Below are 20,010 nucleotides of genomic sequence, written 5' to 3'. Positions count from 1 at the left end.
CCCTTTCTCAATCGGTGGGGGTACCAGCGATCAGATTATTAGCACCTATCCTGTGGATAGATGATAAAGGGGTATTCCCAAAATCATAAGTGAAGTGCATATTTTACCTGCAGAATTACCTGCATTTTTCTGCAGTTATTCCACATTAAAACCCGCAATGTGTGCATGTATAGCGTAAGAGTTTTTTTTGTTTTTTTTATTACTTGAGTAGCAGGTTGGTACTTACTGATTGCATTCACAAAGTCATTGAAATGGTTGTAGGTGAAGAGAGGTTCCGGCAGTTCTCGGAAGAACATCTTCAGCGCTCCAGTAATCACATGAATGTCTTCCCATTTACTGTCATTCAGGTCCAATTTCTCATCTGGAACAAATGAAAAAAAAAGGAGAATCTTAAAAAGGACTCATAGCTAAATCTGAATTTCTGGTAAGTGAAGAATTGTAGCATAACGCAGGTTTAGCAGAAAATGCCTCCAGTGCTTATGTAAAATGCACTCACATAGAAAGGCCCTGTTCACACCGCGCTGTTAGACTCCGCCTGAGATTCAGTCAGTTTTAACATAGCCATACTTACACGTAAACTAGAACTAGATGCAGCACAGAAAAAGTACAAACATATTGGGCGATATTTACTTAGACAAAATAAAACTAGACCAGGCAGGGAGAAGCTGCGCCAAATTAAATCACAGCGGCACACGCAATATGATAAATTTGCCACGACGGCTAGACATGTGAAGATGCTTTTCTGTTACTTGCACCACACCTCTTGGTATCAATATTTAGCATAAAAAATGGTTCATGCCATTAATAAAGCACATTTTACAACTCCTGAGCCGCACCCCTTTTTTTAGACACGGTCGAGGAAGGTGCAAAAAGCATCTGAAACAGCATGCCATGGCCCGGCGACACCTTCCATGGCGCCGCTAGCAGCTGCTGCTGCTACTACTACTACTGTAGCGACACCTCGATAGCAGAGCAGGGAGGTATCTCCCCGCTCTGCTATGTGCTAGCCCCACTTTAGCTCCTTGAAGGAGCGGAATCCCTGTGGTTTCGGAGATTCCGCTCCTGAACAGAGCGCTTGATGTCTCTGTCCATATCTGGGCAGTGACATCACGGAAAACTCCTGAAGCGGAATCCCCGAACACATGGGGATTCCCCTTCAGGAGTTGCCGCTGATGTCACTGTCCAGATCTGCCCGGCCCGGAACGGATGCAAAACTTTATGCAAACCGGCCGGGCAAAATGGCCAATTTTACCGGCCGACACTCGGGCTCGGGCGGGACCCGGTCGTGTGAACCCAGCCTAAGGCCCTCTTCACATCGTGTTTATGCCTTTTGTCAGATGTTTACGTCAGGAGAAACCCCAATGTATACCCCTACGAAGGTTGCAATGTATCCCACTGTTTCGCCTGAACAGCCCCAACCCAGCACCCGCAAACTCTGGCCCTGGGGTAGCTCCTGAAGTCACTGTCCATATATGGTCAGGACTATTACAATATACCATTATTTAACAAAAAAATAATAATTTTAAAAACGCCAAAAAAAACTGCTGTTTTTTGGTCACCTTCGCTCTCAAAAATATTATTTTAAAAAGTAATCAAATAGTTGTATGTACCAAAAAAATGGTACCGATAAAAACTACAGCTCGTCCCGCAAGAAATAAGCCCTCACACCGCTCAATCGACTAAAAAATAAAAAGTTATGGCTCTCAAAATGTGGTAAAATAAAACAATTTTTTTTACAAGTCGTAAAATATAAACGAAAACTATATTAATTTGGTATCACTGTAATCATATTGAGCCGCAGAATAAAAGTTGTTTTTACAGCATGGTAAAAGCATTAAAAACCAAACCCCAAAAACAATGTAATAATAAAAAAAAATTCCAATTTCAGCCCGCAGAGAATTGTTTTTCAGTTTCCCAGTACATTATATGGATAGAAACTACAACTCCTCCCGCAAAAAATAAGCCCTCACACCCCTCTATTGACTGAAAAATAAAAAGTTATGGCTCTTGGAAGGCAGGAAGTGAAAAACGGAAAAGCAAAAAATGGCTAAATCGTGAAGGGGTTAACAGCATGTAAATTTAATCCATAAAGACTAAGGTTGATTCTGCGAGATTTCAAATTTAAAAAAAGTGTAAAACATTGAAAGAAACTTTACACCAAACAAGTGGAGAAAAGTCAAAGGCAAACAAAAATTGTGGGGTATAGGGGGGGCTTAAAGAGGCTCTGTCACCACATTATAAGTGGCCTATCTTGTACATGATGTGATCGGCGCTGTAATGTAGATAACAGCAGTGTTTTTTATTTAGAAAAAACGATCATTTTTGACGTTATGACCTATATTAGCTTTATGCTAATGAGTTTCTCAACGGACAACTGGGCATGTTTTACTATATGACCAAGTGGGCGTTGTACAGAGGAGTGTATGACGCAGACCAATCAGTGACCAATCAGCGTCATACACTTCTCTCCATTCATTTACTCTGCAGATAGCTATATCGCTATGTGCTGCCACATAAACACACTATAACGTTACTGCAGTGTACTGACAATGAATATACATTACCTCCAGCCGGGACGGGATGTGTATTCACAATCCTGGCCACTTCTGTAGCGTCCCTGTGATTTACAGCATAGAAGGCGTAGTCTCGCGAGATTACACTGTAAACTGTCATTCACAGCGAGATCTCACTGTGCTGTAAATCACAGAGACACTACAGAAGTGGTCAGGATTCTGAATACACATCACGTCCTGGCTGATTCATTATCAGGACACTGCAGTAATGTTAGTGTGTGTGTATGAGGCTGCAGATAGCGATATAGCCATCTGCAGATTAAATGAACGGGGAGAACTGTATGACGCTGAATGGTCACTGATTGGTCAGCGTCATACACTTCTCTCCACAACGCCCACTTGGTCATATAGTAAAACACGCCCAGTTGTCCATTGAGAAACTCATTAGCATAAAGCTAATATAGGTCATAACTCCGTCAAAAATGATCGTTTTTCTAAATAAAAAACACTGCTGTAATCTACATTACAGCGCCGATCACATCATGTACAATATAGGCCACTTGTAATGTGGTGACAGCCTCTTTAAAGAGGATCTGTCACTAGGTTAGTAATGCCCAATCTCCTAGCTAATCTAATAGGCGCTGACACACTGATACTAGTGAAAATGTTTATTATTTTAAAAGTTATGAGTTTTTTTTAAATATGTAAATGAGGCTGTACTAGACGAATGGGCGTCAACAGCAGCGATTCTCCAGAGGTGGAGCCTCCTCACAGCCTCTGACGCTGTCCTATCAGCATGAAGCTGCTTCACACAGCGTGATGGACAGTCTAGAGGGAAGGGGGATCACTTCAATCAGCCATATCTTGGGCTGTGGACCACCTATAGCAGCGGTTCTGGTGGCATATGAAAGAGGAGATTTTAGTCATTCATGTGACACCAGGATCGCAGTTCTAGCTGTTACATAACCGGAGAGATCGTCAGTTAAAAACACAGCCGGGAATAGAAGCTGTATACTATATGATCACGCTGTGTTGCTGGGCAGGGAAGGGAGAGAAGCTGTATGCTGATTGGATGTCGTCATACAGAAAACATTACACCCCCCAGAGTGAAAAGAAAGAGAGTCACCTCCTATTTGTCCATTAGAGCCACATTAGCATATTTAGAAAAATGCTCAAAACGTTGCAAATAATAAAAGTTTTTTTTAAACAAATCACACTGTAGTTATCAGCATCATAGCGCCTATTAGATTAGGTAGGAGATAGGGAATTAATAAAGTAGTGACAGATCCTCTTTAAGGGTGGCAAGGATGTTCATTAGGGAAAATGACATACTCAAGGAAACCGTGTTATAGATAATAGGGCAACTCTTAACTAACCACGTCCTTGTCAAGGGTACCTGGTAGTATAATGGCACAACAATGACCTCAATCTCAAAAGCACTAATAGATGTTCAAATTAATACTGAACCATATAGAACACAAATGTCCATACCAGGTTTATCAGGTCAGACTAATATGTGTGAGAGGAATAGAAGACCGTGATGGGCAACTGACGGCCCAGGGGCTGCATGCGGCCTTTGGGTGCTCAACCTGTGGCCCATGGCTCCCCCTCTTCCGCCTGTCTACAGCTCCATGCATGAACTCTGCATACATATATCGAGGTAGGGATCCCGTCCTTTGCAAGAGAAAGTCCTGGAACGGACCGAAACGCATCTGATGCTTTGATAAAATAAACATTGCTGAAAGAGAAACTTGTCGAGCGCTGGGAATTTTCCCTCTATTGTCAGATTGAGAAAACCTCCTCTTTTCCATGATCACCACAATAACCCAAGAGCCATCCGCAACGGTTTCGGAAATAATGGGCAGGTACAGCCACGTCTCTGCTACCAACAGGGGGAACAGGACATTGCATGTAGTGTGCAGCCTATAGATCATGTCAGGGACTGCATCTAAGCCTTATATAATGTGCTTGGTTGACCACCACCGATTTATGTCCTGCATATCTGACCGGACGGGGGCATGGAAAATCATACATGGGACTGATAACACAGCTTTCACATATGATGTACTATGCATATATACATCTACCAAAATAAAAGTATCTTCAATGACAAGTTACTAATCAAACTAGAACAGGAGAAAAAAAAAAAAAAGAGACACGGTGCCACATAGTGCAAGGTAAAAGCTAGATTAGGCAAGGGAGCAAACTTTGTTAGAAATAAGCTCACCTAGACCAATGGACACCATTTGGTGTCAAACAAGCATTGGGGCCAAAACACAGCAAACGAAGTTTGTTGTCCAGATTTGATACTTTAAAAATAAATAAAAAGATGGGACCACCGGAGCTGCAATGATGGACAGGAAAATGAAGGACTTTAGACAGACATCACGGCAAAGGTTTTAATGTCAGGCTACGCGTTTCAACACCAGACTGGTGTCTTCATCAGGCCAAAAATCGTTTTGGCCTGATGAAGACACCAGTCCGGTGTAGAAACGCGTAGCCTGACATTAAAACCTTTGCCTTGATGTCTGTCTAAAGTCCTTCATTTTCCTGTCCATCATTGCAGCGCCGGTGGTCCCATCTTTTTATTTATTTTTAAAGTATTAAGTTACTAATCAGACAGAATGAGATAGATAGAAGTCTGTCTGGAAAAAAGGGAATTTACCATGTGTCACTGCAAATCTGAGCTTCTGTATCACAGCGAGGTTTCCACTGACTCTGTACAAGCCGTCAACGTCCAGACCTAAAAGTAGTAATGGCAAATAATCGTGATACTTAATGATCATTGGTTATGTCACAATACAATTATCTCTCTTCTTCCAACTTGGCAAACTAAGCAGGTGGAAGTGGAAACTTACTTTTTTTTTTCTGGATACAATTAATAGTAACACATTCACGAAAACTAATGCAAAAGGAAGAGTTGCCTAAACCACCAATACACGTTTCGGATTTTATTCCACAAGGCCCTGTTCACATCACGTTTTTGCCCTACGTTTAGTCTGTACGCTAGGAAAACTGTGTCCATAGGGCTCCATTAGCCCAACGGAGGCCGAGAGTGTCCTTTTGGCCTCCATTGGGCTGCATACCTTGGTTTTCTTTTTAGTATGGATTAGCGTACTAGATTACGCTTTTCCATATAACAGGATCACGCAAGAAAATGTATACCACACAGTATAGTTTTGATGACATAACAGCCTATAGGTGATGGTTGCCAGTGACGGATGCCTAACAGTGGCATCTGGCACCCATAGATTCTTATAGCATCTATAAGAGTCTTCAGGAGACAACACTGTCCGGTATCAGTCAGAGCTTATGTTACACGTACAAGGCGGGAGCTTTTTAAGCAGTTTATGTTAAACGTAGGCCAAAAACGTGATGTGAATGGAGCCTAACCTGCACTGGAAAAACGTCAGAATTTTATTGGCTGCTATTGTCAGAGTTATGTATAAGAAAACAACAACATTTAAAGTGAACTCCAGTTCAGCAATATTCTGACATATCACATGGGTTTTAAATAAGTTTTCCAGTTTATGTACATGATTAATTACTGTATAATGAAACGTTTGGCAACTTTCCAATATACTTTTTAATTCCACACCAGTCAGTGAGTGGAAACATTATTGTTTACATCTGGGGGCTGTGACCCTATTATTCTAGCGAGTGCTCCAGGTCCACATCAATACAATCGAAAATGTCTCCGTGACCAGTCAAAAAAAATTGTTGTAACCGGAGGGTTAAGGAAGCTGCCAAATCACATTTTATAAGGAAAAAAACAAAACCAAACGACATATATTACGTACCGTGTTCCTCGATATGGTCGATGCACATCTTTACAAATGTTGGCACTGTAGTGTTTTCTCTTTGACAGAGACTGGCCAGGCTTGAGCCAAATACAGGGTCTGCAAACAGAAGTAGCAGAGGGATGACCAGGTGAGTGACAGACGGATATCCAAATCTAGAACCCACGATGCCAACGCCAGATAAACTGAATATTTATAATCTTAATCTGTTAAAAGCCTAGTTTGTATGCTTTAAAGACATAGCCTGCAATTCCTGAATTCAACGTGACAAATTAATATAGTGCTTGTACAGGTTTGTGTCGTTGCCTAGCAACAGTCACGTAGACGAGTGGGTGACTATTTTAGATGTCCATGTTTCTGTGGAGGTCAGGGTGGTCACTCACTATCCTGCGGAAGCCCTGCTGGTACAGATTTATGAATTACATTATCTCCGCTTATGCACCCTACATTTTCAGGGGAAGACGCCAGTTGGACCCTAGTGCTAGCTGGGAAGGAAAGATTGCCCCTCTTTGTCCAGATATAGAAACCCGCAGATGCAGAAATATAGCCAGTGTTAAATCTTTACAGCCAGAACTGCTGCATCCAGGGGAATAAAGAATAACATGGCGCATTGTAGTTACTTGTTACATGTCTGCCATATGTCCTTGGGGGCGAGCCTCACTGCAATGAGCTGATATCAACACCAATAACCCAATTTAAAAAGCTCTCACGTAATTTCTGTGATTTACCTGTATCAACAGATTTAGGATTATTGGGGACTAAATTCTTATATGTTGACATTTCTTATCGATTACCACAGTTGTCAGACTTTTCTTAATCAGTTGTCTCATTAAAATAACCATCTTTTTTTTTTATGGTTTTCTTTAGTGGGAACAGGATTTACAGGGTATTAATAGGCAGAAAGTATATTGGCACCAATTTAAATCCCTTTTAAATGGGCAAATGATAGGGCGACACACGCTTGTTCTCGATCATCGTCCTGTTTAAGCGGGGAAGTGATCAGCCGATGAAGGAGAAAATGCTTGTTTGTTGGCTGATCACTTCCTTTATGATGACAGAAAAATGGATGGTTATCAGCACATTTTCCCATATAAACGGGACGTGTTGCCCAGAAGATAAAAAATGTAGGAGGACAAACGATCGTATTAACGATCGGTCTTCCCCAAAGTTGCGATCATTGCACCATGTAAATAAAGAAAATGTGCAGAAATCGACATGCTGTATCGTTGTTGGCGCTTACTAAAGGGGCAGAACATCTGTCCATGTAAAAAGTCCCTAACTCTGATCTCAGCTGAAATCCGGTATTCATAAGCGGATTACCTTTAATGTAGCCCTTCTCACGCACGGCTTGCATCGTTGGACGCCTTGTAAGAAACTTCTTTAACTTTGTTTTGGTCTTCTTTTGCTCCGAATTATCAATGGATGTTTGTTTGATGGCTAAAAATACATATACACAATATTAATATTTGATATAAAAGATAGATCAACGTAATTTTTCAATATCACAGAGCCCTAGTAATAATTGGTGAGCCGGTGTACTCAATAACCAAAAACATGGGTGGGATGCAAATGGCAACAATAAATAAATTGCTTTCTGAATGGCACATCTGTTAAAGTTGTTCAGGTTGCGGGCTGTTTTTTACACTGATGATAGGATAGCTCATCAGTATATTATCGGTGGGGGGCCGCACCCGGACCCTGCACCGATTAGTCGTTCCGTCTGCCGGAATCAATGCAGGGTCAGTGTCAGAAGCAGATGGCTCAGACCAGTGTATAGCGGCCGTGCTGCGGTATTGCAGCTCTGCTCCTATTCCAGTGAATAGGAGCCCAGCTGCAGTAACCCAGCATGGCCGCTATACATGCTTCCGTCACTGACCCCTGCATGGCTTCCAGCACCCGGAGGCAGCTGGAATAGACGATCGTGTGGCGTCCAGGTGTCGGACCCCCACTGATCATATACGGATGACTTATACTGTGGATAGGTCATCAGTATAAAAAAAAAAAACAGCCCTCAGCCTGGACAACCCCTTAAAGTCATGCCAGTCTACAAGAGTCGGAATCTTTGCATTTCAGGAGTCTGGGGAATCTTGGCGACAACGCTTATGATAGCTGTTCTGGTGGCCATTAACTATTGTAAAAGAGGGAAGACACCAGATATGTGTCTTAGTTTCCTATAGCAACCAAAAGTAAAGCCCTCCGTTTCTAGATACAAATTTTTTTATTTTTTTTTTAAATCCCTGGTTGGTTGCTAATTTTTTCTTTTACAACCTTTGAGAAATTTTCCTCTTTGAGTGAAGACCATTGTACCTATTGCCTCGGTGGTCTCCCCATCCACTATTGCAGTGAATTTTCTTGCTCTAATCATATATTGGGGATACTTACATCGATTCTTTTTTGAATCGTGATCCTTTTCCTTCTCGTGTTTATCTTTGCCGTGTTTCTCTACTGGGGAGTCCGGCACATTATCCTCATTGGGCTCTTCAGACTCCATAATCTAGGAGGACAAAAAATAAACACATTAATAAAGGCATTAAAAACGATGCAAATGTATTGTAACTGAGAATAAACTAAATACATGAATACTTTCTGCTTGCACATCACCTAACATAGCCAATAACACTACATCCTAATCCAAAAATATTTATTTTATATCTGCGTTTTGTACACAACTTTTATAAAAAGTTACGTAACTTTCTAAATATATTTCATTACATATGCTGCACTGATCTGGAGTTACCATACTCCAGAGCGGATATTACAATTCTGCTGGTTGCTATAAGTCAAGAAGCTTGGTGATCGGCACACCCCTAACAGCTAAGCTGAGCTCCTATAATGTAGCGGGACAGTTAGTTTTCCCTATATCTGATTACTGTACAGTGCCTGGAATACGACTACAGACTACACTTTCCAGAATGCAAATCACCAGAACAAGCTCTGTGCAGGCATTAAACAAGCAAGGACTGCAGCTGTGAAGCCTGCAGAATTGTGAGTGCAGCTCTTGACTAACACATAATGGTGTTCAAAGGTAAGCAACATAAATTTGGCTATAATGGACGTGGTGACTTCATGTGAACAAAATATAAGAAAAAGTGTCTAGTAAACATCCAACAACCGATAAATCAAGGTTTACAAGGCATCGTGTGAACGGGGAATCCAGTATGTTTGTGTAGGTATGTATCACTCAGAGCAGATTGGAGTATGTGGAGGACTTCTGAAGACAGTAAATCCAGGTGATGATCTTAAGCGTCTGCAGTGTTTTATCCTCGGAGATCTCTCACTTGCTCTGTTATTGAGGGAGCAGGAGGGGAGCACCAGTGATTGGATATATCGGCCTTCTTGGCCACTAACCAGAGCCCAAAATGGAAAGGAGAGAATCACATGGAAACCTGTGATTCGTGTTAGCTGAAAAATAGGAGCAGCAGCTCCAGTAGACAAGAAGTATAGTGACAATTTCAGCACAGCTAGCAATTTCTAATTACAAAGATCTCTGCTTGCTGTTAGGGAATGGTAACATTCTAATTTACAGCCAGATGATGAAATCCCATACAGAGCTAATACTCTGCTACAAATGTATCCATTCTACTCAAGATTAAAACCAGATAAAGCTTCAGAGCCTTCAATAATGTTATTTACATATAGAAAAACACGTTCTCGTAAATGGGCACAAACCCCCACATATGAATGTAACGTAACCATACCGGAATGCCGATAGTGTTGCAGAGTGCCGAGTACCATTCTTTGATCATATTGTCATTTTCAGTTTGTATCAGCAGATCTGTTCCTGATGGTGTTTTTAGCTGCAGGAAATATAAAAACAAATATTTAGGCAAGTAAACATATTGATTTAAAGGGATCTGAAAAAAATTGATGGCCTATCCGTAGGTCAGGCCATCAATATTAGTAAGAATGGGACAGCACCAAAATCTCTCACACAGCTGCTATTAAAGTAATGGCGAAAGTGGAGAGCCTGCAGCGCTCGTGCAAACGCCACGGCTTCTTCAAACAGCTGATTGGCAGGGGTGTCGAGACTCAGACCCCCCACCAAACTAATATTGATGGCCAATCCTAAGGAATGACACTAATTTATTAGATCCCGGATAACTCCTTTAAAATTAAAACAAAGGTTTTCTTCCAAGCATATGAAGAGCTTTTGAACGCCAGAGTATGTTCGACTTTTTTCTAGCTATACCATGTGGACTGAGACCTCCTTTGATGAGCACCTTGATTTAGTTTCCTGCAATGATCTCCAAGTATCTACTGTTTGTGCTTCTTAAGTTCTGGCTTTATATTACAGACAAATATAACTTCAGGACCTTTCCATCAAATTATGGCTGGTCTGGTCTACACAAATATTTTATGTTATATTCAAGTATGAAGGACGCTGAATGCCAGAATAAACAATCACACTCATCATTCACCAATATTGACGTGTCAGGTAGAAACCCTAAAGCCCTGTTCACACGGAGTATTTTGACGAGCTTTTTGGAGCGGAAACCGCGCCGCAAAACTCATAAAAAACCGTCCGAAAATGCCTCCCATTGATTTCAATGGTAGGCGGGGGCGGTTTTCTCCCGCGAGTGGTAAAACCGCCTCGCGGGAGAAAGGGACATGCCCTATCTTCGTGCGGTTACGCATCTCACCTACCATTGACATCAATGGGAGGAAAAGAAAGCGTATTTCGGGGAGTTTTTTGCCCGTAGCAGTCAATGGGCTCGAGCGAAAAACGCGGCGAAAATCGCGGCAAACGCCGTGCATGAAGGTCAAAATCCCAAACGGAATTTTGAGGCAGTATTTTCCTCCTGCAAAAAACTCTGTGTGAACACAGCCTAATGGTCCCCAACACTGTTGCTATGAATCGGTCATGGAATAGGTCTTCTTTAATGCAACCCATATGGGGGGGCCCATTCATAGGTGTGCGCTATATACTAATCATAGCTTCCTTTTTGGGTAGACATTAAGGATGCACGACACATCGAAACTTCGATACTGTTTATCCGCAAACGGTTCGATACCGTTATTTCATGTATTTCGATACTTAGCTGTGCGGCCCCACAGCGCAGTATAGTAATACATGAATGTATGAGAGCGGGGCTGCGGCTGTGTAATACATGTGTGATAAAGCCATTGCCCCGCTCCTGAGTCCTGACAAGTGCGCTCCGTCAGGATGATGCGATGCGGCCAGCACTGTACTAATGAACTGAACGGCAGCACTGAAGACCGAACATGGCGGGCGCTGTGCAAAACACCCCCATGTTCTGTCTTCAGTGCCTGAACCGCCGCTCATTAGGGCAGCGCCAGCCGTATCACGTCAGGCTGACCGCGGGCACTTGTTGTCAGGAGTGGGGCAATGACTGTATTACACAGCCGCAGCCCCGCTCTATAACGGCGGAGACCAGAGAAACCTCTCATCTCCGCCGCTATTCCCCTGAATGCTGCGATCCAAGCTGATTGTAGCATTCAGGAGAAAATGAGAAGGGGGGACATACCATATATGGGCAGACAGCCCAGGGTCCATTGAAGGACCCCAGGGCTGTCCTACCATATTTCCTGTTGTTAGGGCATACTTAGGTATGTCTTAACAACTGCCTGTGTACTAGCCATACACAGGCTAATGTACTGTAATATAGATATATGCCAGTACATTCAAGTTTAAAAATAAAGTAAAAACAAAGTAATATTAAATAAAAAAAATACACATTCACCTTTACAATAAACATTAAAATAAGTCTCAATACATTTATGATGTGTGCGCTGTAAAAAAATTAAATGAAAACTGCTTTCACTTATTGTGATGAATTTAACCTCCATGTGCCTCACATTAATAGTAATTAACCCCATCATGTACCTCCCACATTAACCCATTATGACTGGGAAACATGATGGAGTTAATTACTATTAATGTGAGGCACATTCAAAATTCATCACACCACGCGTCTCACATCAGAGAATGGAAGATTTTTTTTTATTACTGTTGGAAAAGTATCGTTTTGGTATCAAATCGCAATACTACACACAGTATCGGTAGCGAAGTCCAAAATCTGGTATCGTGACATCCCTAGTAGACATGCACTTAGTTTTCCGACACTTCTGCATCAAGAGCGTTGCGATGCTAACCATGTGATCCATCTCGGTTGACTGGCATACAGTGCACGTCTTTGCATGCTCCCCCTAACACTTGTAGAAGCACCCATGTGCAATGTTTAAAGCGGAGAATCGAATACATAACCTAGTTTAAAGAGAACCTGTCTCGTGGCAGATCCTCTTATAAAAATAGCTCCACTCATGGGATACTAATCTTAGGGACTTGCTATCTACGCAATTCTCTAATTTATTTAATCAGAATCATCTTCCCTTACAAGAGAGAATGCGGTTAAAGCGGATTGTTCATCAGACTATGCTGCCCTATATAAGAGCAGCATAATGTGGGGACAGATCCCTTCTCCTATTAGCCAAAATGGCACATAAAAAATATTTAAAAATAGAAGCGTTCAAAGAATATACTGCACTCATGATGAGGAGGAGACCGGTGTATTGATGAGGCGAGCGCTCCACCACCTCTTTCCGCCCTCCTCATAGCGACTCATGGGCTGTCTTGTATACAGATACACATCAGTCAGCTGTTAATCACCACCTAGAGGGGAGGAGGTGTGGGGAGGGGGTGCTCCCCTCATGAATTGGACTCATAACTCTTAGTCAGGTGAATTCTTAGCCCCACACCACAATATCCGTTTTGACGGATAGGAGAGTGAACCTGTCCCTATACAATGCTGCTCTTATATAGGACAGCATAGTCTGATAACAGATCCACTAGATTGCTGTAAAACAGCTTATGCTTGCTAAAAGGATCTGTACAAAATATGACCTGACAATTTCTATGCACGGTTAGCATAGTTGGTAAGCTCTCGGTAGTGATCTTGAGGAACGCTTTCCTAGTCCATACTACTCCAAGTGCTCGCTCACAGCTGGCAGGCATTATTATGTTGTGCATGCTTTCAAGCTTACAGGACAACAAGAAAGCAGAACATCCAGATGCTAACAATTTACCTTATTATAGGAGGAAAGAATGTGAAATGTTTTGCCTGTTTTGGATAAACCACCTCTCCCTTGAGATCAGCAATTGCGGAAGACTGAAGACAAGATATTACCTCTATGACATTCTTTTTGCTGGATTTATCTTTTGTGGCCCATTCCACAGAAGCTCCTTTAAGATCGACCGTGAATTCTGGTTTCGACTGGTTCCCGCCAAACTTCTAAACACAAGTGAAATGTCACATTAGGTCAATAATGGCATGGCACATGTGGCTGGTATGCAATACATCGGAAACGGAGGACACAGAAAAAAAGTTGATCGGCCAAAGATTTCTTCTGCGTATTTACAGTGCGGGGACCGAATGCTTACACACTAGGTGACAGTGGCGACACTGGGTTTCTGTGACATTAGAGCAGGCTTGCTCTGGAAACACTATGGTATCTACTCTTAGGTGCCAGCTACACAGTATTTACTTGGCCAGCTATACGCAATATTATCCAGTTTGTCGTGACAACATCTCAGACAGAAAGTCCATCCAAGCGACATGATCTGCATACTTGCACTGACTGGAAGGAGGAGAAGAAAGAAGCCATCTCGGGAAGTCATAACCAATAGCATAAAATGCCACCTAGTAGGACACTAGGTGTAACAAACAGATTGTTAACAACACTGCATGTACACAAGTTCCATCTGCCCTACAAAAGAAGAGTGGGGGAAAGTGGAGCAGACACCAAAGAGATACGAAGATACCAGTTTAGGAGGTGGTGGAGTGTTTCTGAGAATTTGAGGAAAAGCCAAATAAGACCGGAGATATAACATCGCAGGAGGCCAGCTACACAAAAAGGGGTGTGTCTGTCGACAGAATGCTGACTGATTTAGGGTATGTTCACAGAGGAAATTTGCGGCAGAATCCGCGGCAAAATTCTGCCTCCCATTCATTTCAAATGGGATTCCGACACTTATTTTTCCTGCTAACTGATTTTTTTCAGCCAGCGGGAAAAAGAAACTTCCTGCTCGAACTTTGTGCGGATTTGGCCTGAACCTCGCATTGAAGTCAATGAGGGGAAGAATCCTCCTGCCGTCGGCAGAAATAGTTCAGAGGCAGTACCCGCCACGCAAAATCCGCCGTGTGAACAGGGCCTTAAGCAGCAACCAGTAGAATTGCTCATGCAACTCTTTCATATAATACATTCTGTAACTCAAGATCAGCACAAGATACATGCAATGTGACCTGCACATTTTCTTTTTAATATACGTAGATTATATGGAGTATACAGGTGAAATAGTGTAGAGAGGAACATATGCCTGAATACTCAACATGCACAACAGGCACATGCAGTAATGGAAGATATAGGACTGACATTTACATAGTTGACAAAATGTGGACGATGGAGAGTGTTTTTCCAGGCAGAAAGGAGTGACAGGAGGAGCACAGAGACTGGACGACGTGTGCAGAAGGATTTGTCGAGGAAATGGAAGAAAGGCGGTGCCGTGAAATAACAAAAGGCACATATTAGCACAAGACAAACAGAGCATGTGAACATTTACAACTTCCAATCTCCATTAGATCTCATTTACAGTTTAGAAAAATGGGACATAAAAGGAGTAATTTGAAAAGTGGTAGATTTGTCTGGTTATGGGGGAGTTGTAATAACACGCAGAGCCCAGAAACAAGAATGGTGCGATTTCTGGTAACAAGAAGGTTATAAAATTTTTTTTTTTACTAATTTAGGCTCCCCCATTAATCAACCTATACTAAATAGTTCTGCAACTTTCTAATACATGTTGTGGTTCGATTCCTTACCATTTTAAAGATACCTGCTTCCTGTCAGTGAATGGTAACATTCTTTACATTTAGATGCTAAAAACCCACTACACTCACATAGCAGAAGTTTGATACAATGTTTCAATATAAAGAGCAACATCAGGGAATTTTAATGCCCGGCGGCTGTCTGCTTCTATTACTGAAATCATTTTTATGGAGACGGAGGAAGACCGAGAAGGAAGACTAAGAAAAAGAAAAACAATAGGATATTGGCGATAATGTAATTCTCTAGCATCAGTCATAATGGGTAGAGTTTAAAGGGGTTATCCAGTTTAGAAAACCCATCATATACCCTATTAGGGAATTCTTAATGATCCTCTGTTCAGGATAATCATCTTTTGGCCAGAGTGGAGAGCGGTTACATAGAGTCTCTCTCGCTCTGGAGGACCTGCCCTATATTACACAGTTAACCTATTGACATAAATTTGTAATTTTTGCAATACTTAATTTCCGCTGTGGTGGCACTGCAAGGAAATATAACACTTACTGCCAGGTTTCCTCACAGATTACATTTGATCGCTGGGGCTCCCGGTGACCAGCTTATTGTTAAGTGACCTTTCTAACAAGTAGGGAATGCATGAAAGTGGACCCCCCCTTTAACTTTAATAATTCAAGCAAAGTCTTAACAAAGTTTTAACACCATATTGATTTAAAGGCAATCTTGTTTAAATGAAGTTCTTCTATTAAACATGTATTTTTTTCTATGGTGTTTTATTTTATTTATTTTAATTTTCCTTTTTACTGTCTATATTAAAAAACAATATTGAAATCTTGTAGTTTTCTTTCTGACCACCGAGTCTCATAATATACAGACCCTTCCTGTTCTGTAGAGATCACTTCTCAGCAGTTCTCTCATTATCATCACAGGCAGGATTACAGTGACCGGTAAAGGGGGTTTTACACTGGGCGATTATCGGCCAGACGAGCATTCATAGAACGCTCGTTGCCGATAATTGCCCTGTGTAAAAAAGGCAGCAATCAGCAGATAAACGAGCAAACGCTCGATCATCTGCTGATCATATAGTTTAAAAAAAGTGAAATATTATCGTTGACGGCAGCACAACATGATAACGTATGGGAACGAGCGATTGGAGGAACGAGCGCTCGTCCCCATATATGGCTCCGTGTGACAGGAGCAAACGAGTGCTGATCAACGACATCTTGTTGATCAGCACTCGCTGCATCGGCCGAATATCGGCATGTGTAAAAGGCCCTTGACTATAGGGGTTGGACACAGATCACCTCCTATCCCTCCCTGCACAACGACCGCTGCACAGCATACCTAGGACACTCTTCCAAAATGGCACCAGTAAAAACAGACTCATCCTGCTAAAAACAAGCCATGATATGAAAACGTAGATAGAAAAACAAAAAAAAAACTAAAAAGTTATGGCTCTCCGATTATGGCAATGTAAAAAAAACAAAAACTAATAGTTTAGCCCTGAAACCCGAAATAGGCTGATCCTATCCATCGAATAGGTGCTAAATATGTCTGGTTTCTAGGAACCTAACACCTGGACCACCCACCAATCACTAGAACGTAGGTCCCAAGCCCCCTGCTCTCTTACTGCGTGAGTAAGGAGTAGCTCGTGCCGTACTGCCTAAATCAAAGTCTGTGGGACTGATTGTATGGAGCCGAATAAAAAAAACAAAGCAGTAAGATCATCAGCTCCCCCTAGTGGTGGCTACAGGCAGCCAGAATTTAATCTCTTAGTTCTGCATATGCATAGGATTTGAAGCTATGTATAAAAAAAATGGAGTTCCGACCACTAGAAAGATTATATAGAACAGTTGTAGGACCTTTAAAAGATATGGTGTTAAAAAGTAGACTTACAGCTAAATTCACTTAGAAATGATTAAGCTCTCCTATTAAACCCAATCTTCTCACTATACTATCTTCACAATTTGTAGCTGCTATAAACTGGCACGCAGGTTCATAATAGATCATTGTTTACCAAGTCATCAAACGGTTAAGAAAAATAATCCAGTAAAATGTCCCTAAAGCATTTACTAAGAATGCTCTCAAATTAAGAGGCCAATTAGTTTATAAAAAGGGAAATTAAATTAAATTATGATTTGGCAGACACTCCTGTTTCTCTTTAATTAAAAGCAGGCCGCTGGGACACTAGGGGCTCAAAATGATAACATTTTGCAGTTATAGTGTTTACTACAATCAGCAGATAAGATGATAATTTTACGTCTCCTTACCCAGCTAGCTCCAGTGCCTTGGAACAATATAGATGACCCTTGCAGCACGGCCCATGACGATGTCCAGTTCTTTCTGAAATACCAATATAGTTTTTTTATATGTTAAAGATGTTTGTGCTTTATTAAAAACGTTTATATTCATTTGTGTGTTTGTGTTTTACTTTTTCTTATTTTTACACTTTTTCTTCCCTATGGGGGCTGCCATTTTTTGTTCCATTTCTGTGTGTGTCGATTAACGACACATACAGACATGGAATACGGCAGCCACAGTCCCATAGGGACTGCGAACGGCTCCCGTCCCATTGACTTCAGTGTACGGCGTCTGTGTGGGAACTGCGCATGCGCCGCTCCCACACAGTCCAATTCGAAATTGGCGCCGTCCGGCGCCATTTTCCTGTGGACCGGAAGTCGCGGCCGGACAGTAATATTACTACTTCCGGTCGCGGCTTCCGGATTTGTGCACTTGGACCAGCGGCAGCAAACGGAGCGGACGGGCCGGAGGGAGCCGCGGCGGCAGGAGCAGGTAAGAGATTTCAATGTATGTTCGTGTTTGTGTGTGTTTACTACTGTATGTAAACCTACTACACTGTGTGTTAGCTCAAAAAATGGCGACACACAGTGTAGGAGGTTACACCGTTCAAACCCCTCGTTTATCCCGACACTAGCCAGGATAAAGGAGGGGGGGATGCTGAGAGCTCACTAGAGCGAGGGCTTTTTACCCAATTTTGCAAAGCTGCAATTTTGGGGATAGCTCCATCTAGTGACCAAAAATGGGTAGTATTATAAATTAGAATTAATTTATAATATTTCCTGACTCGTGAAAAAAATAAAAAAAATTTGAACAATGTTTAATCACCCACACACTAAATGTTTAATTTAAAAAAAAAAAACATGTTTTTCTGGCAACACATTCCCTTTAAAGGTAATCTCTAGTTATTTTAATTGATTTACAGCATACAGCGTTAGGCCGTGTTCACACTGTGCATTTTGGTTTTGTAGATAAACTCCCATGTCTCTCAAAGGCAGTTCATCAACCAAAACAAAAAAGAACAGTGTGAACCCAGCCTTAAGACCCTTTTACACGGGCCAATTATCGGGCAAACAAGCGTTCACAGAACGCTCGTTCCAGATCATTGCCCTGCGTTAACATGGCAACGAACAGCCGATGAACGAGCAAAGGCTTGTTCATCGGCTGATTGTATCGTTTATGCAGCCGAAATTATTATCGTTGTTGGCAGCGCATCTTCCTGCGTAAAGAGGGAGACGTACTGCCAATATGATAGAAATGCATGGGGGCGAGCGATCGTAGTAACAACCGCTCGTTCCCATACATAGCTCTTTGTAAAAGGAGCACCGATCAACGAACAGTCTCGTTGATCGGCGCTCGTTTACACGGCCCATGTCAGGCCGTGTAAGAGGACCCTAAGATGCGTCTCCCATTTACTTTAAGCAGGTATCTTGTTCTGATCTGGATTTACAGCTTGTATTATAGCCAAGAGCTGAATTCACAATTCTACTGGTTGTTCTTGGAAAAAGTCATCCATGTTAATGTCAGACACACCTAGCAGCTTAGCTGATATTCTGTAATGCCGGAGCATAGTTAATTTTTTTTATTTGAAGATTTGACCTCTCAAACTTGCAGAATTGTGAATGAAGCTGTGGACTGTAATACAGACTTGTAACTTAGGATCAGTAATAATTTTTTTACGTTTTCTAAAAAAAACTTCTAAAAAAACCAAAAAACACCTTTTCCTATTTATCCTCTAAAGTAATTAAAAATAAAAAAATAAACAAAATTGGTATCGCACATTGAACCCGGTAAAAAATAGATCTTAGCGCTAAAAAAATGTAATATAAAGTGATCGAGACGTTGCATGTACCAAAAAAATGGTACCAAAAACCACATCTCGACCTGCAAAAATAAGCCCTCACATTGCTAAAGCGACAAAATAAAAAATAAAAAGTTATGACTTTCAGAATGTGGCGACACAAAACAAAACAATAGTTTTGTCTTTGCAAAAGTAGTAAAACAATTTAAAAAATATAAATTTGGTATCACCGTAATGACCAGCAGAATAAAGTTAAGTCGCAGTTTTTTCCAATTCCAACCCACGTTTCCCAGTATATTATACCGTGCTTAAAAAAAGTGTCAAAAGAAACTACAACTCCTCCTGCAAAAAATAAGCCCATTGACAAAAAAAAAAAAAAAAAGTTGTGGCTCTCGTAAGGCAGGGACTGTCAAAAGAAAAAACAGAAAATGGCTGTGACTGCAAGGGGTTAAAATTAAAATGTCTATAAATTGAAACAGGTATAGTGCCGCAAGCACCACTTCTTTAACATAATACAATAGACTAGACATACAAGGTAATTTTAGATGTGTTTCTTCATAAGGGTATGTGCACACACACTAATTACGTCCGTAATTGACGGACGTATTTCGGCCGCAAGTACCGGACCGAACACACTGCAGGGAGCCGGGCTCCTAGCATCATAGTTATGTACGACGCTAGGAGTCCCTGCCTCGCTGCAGGACAACTGTCTCGTACTGAAAACATGATTACAGTATGGGACAGTAGTTCCACGGAGAGGCAGGGACTCCTAGCATCGTACATCACTATGATGCTAGGAGCCCGG

General features: G+C 41.6%; 1 protein-coding gene across 5 annotated transcripts in view; it reads right to left on the bottom strand.

The window, feature by feature from the left end:
• ARHGAP12 (Rho GTPase activating protein 12) overlaps positions 1 to 20,010 on the bottom strand; it is a 91,891-nt gene that overhangs the window by 7,896 nt on the left and 63,985 nt on the right. For all 5 annotated transcript variants that reach the window (XM_075827482.1, XM_075827480.1, XM_075827481.1 and 2 more), the window contains 8 exons: positions 17,377 to 17,449; positions 13,459 to 13,563; positions 10,012 to 10,110; positions 8,696 to 8,807; positions 7,634 to 7,750; positions 6,314 to 6,412; positions 5,179 to 5,256; positions 227 to 361 (listed from right to left, as the gene is read on the bottom strand). In XM_075827482.1, coding sequence (XP_075683597.1) covers positions 227 to 361; positions 5,179 to 5,256; positions 6,314 to 6,412; positions 7,634 to 7,750; positions 8,696 to 8,807; positions 10,012 to 10,110; positions 13,459 to 13,563; positions 17,377 to 17,449 — 818 coding nt within the window. The remainder of the gene's footprint in view (positions 1 to 226; positions 362 to 5,178; positions 5,257 to 6,313; positions 6,413 to 7,633; positions 7,751 to 8,695; positions 8,808 to 10,011; positions 10,111 to 13,458; positions 13,564 to 17,376; positions 17,450 to 20,010) is intronic.

The sequence above is a fragment of the Rhinoderma darwinii genome, chromosome 5 (assembly GCF_050947455.1).
Source record: "Rhinoderma darwinii isolate aRhiDar2 chromosome 5, aRhiDar2.hap1, whole genome shotgun sequence".
In the NCBI taxonomy this organism is placed as follows: domain Eukaryota; kingdom Metazoa; phylum Chordata; class Amphibia; order Anura; family Rhinodermatidae; genus Rhinoderma; species Rhinoderma darwinii.
Note: the sequence above shows the minus strand (reverse complement) of the source record. Positions and strands in the feature narration are given on the sequence as shown.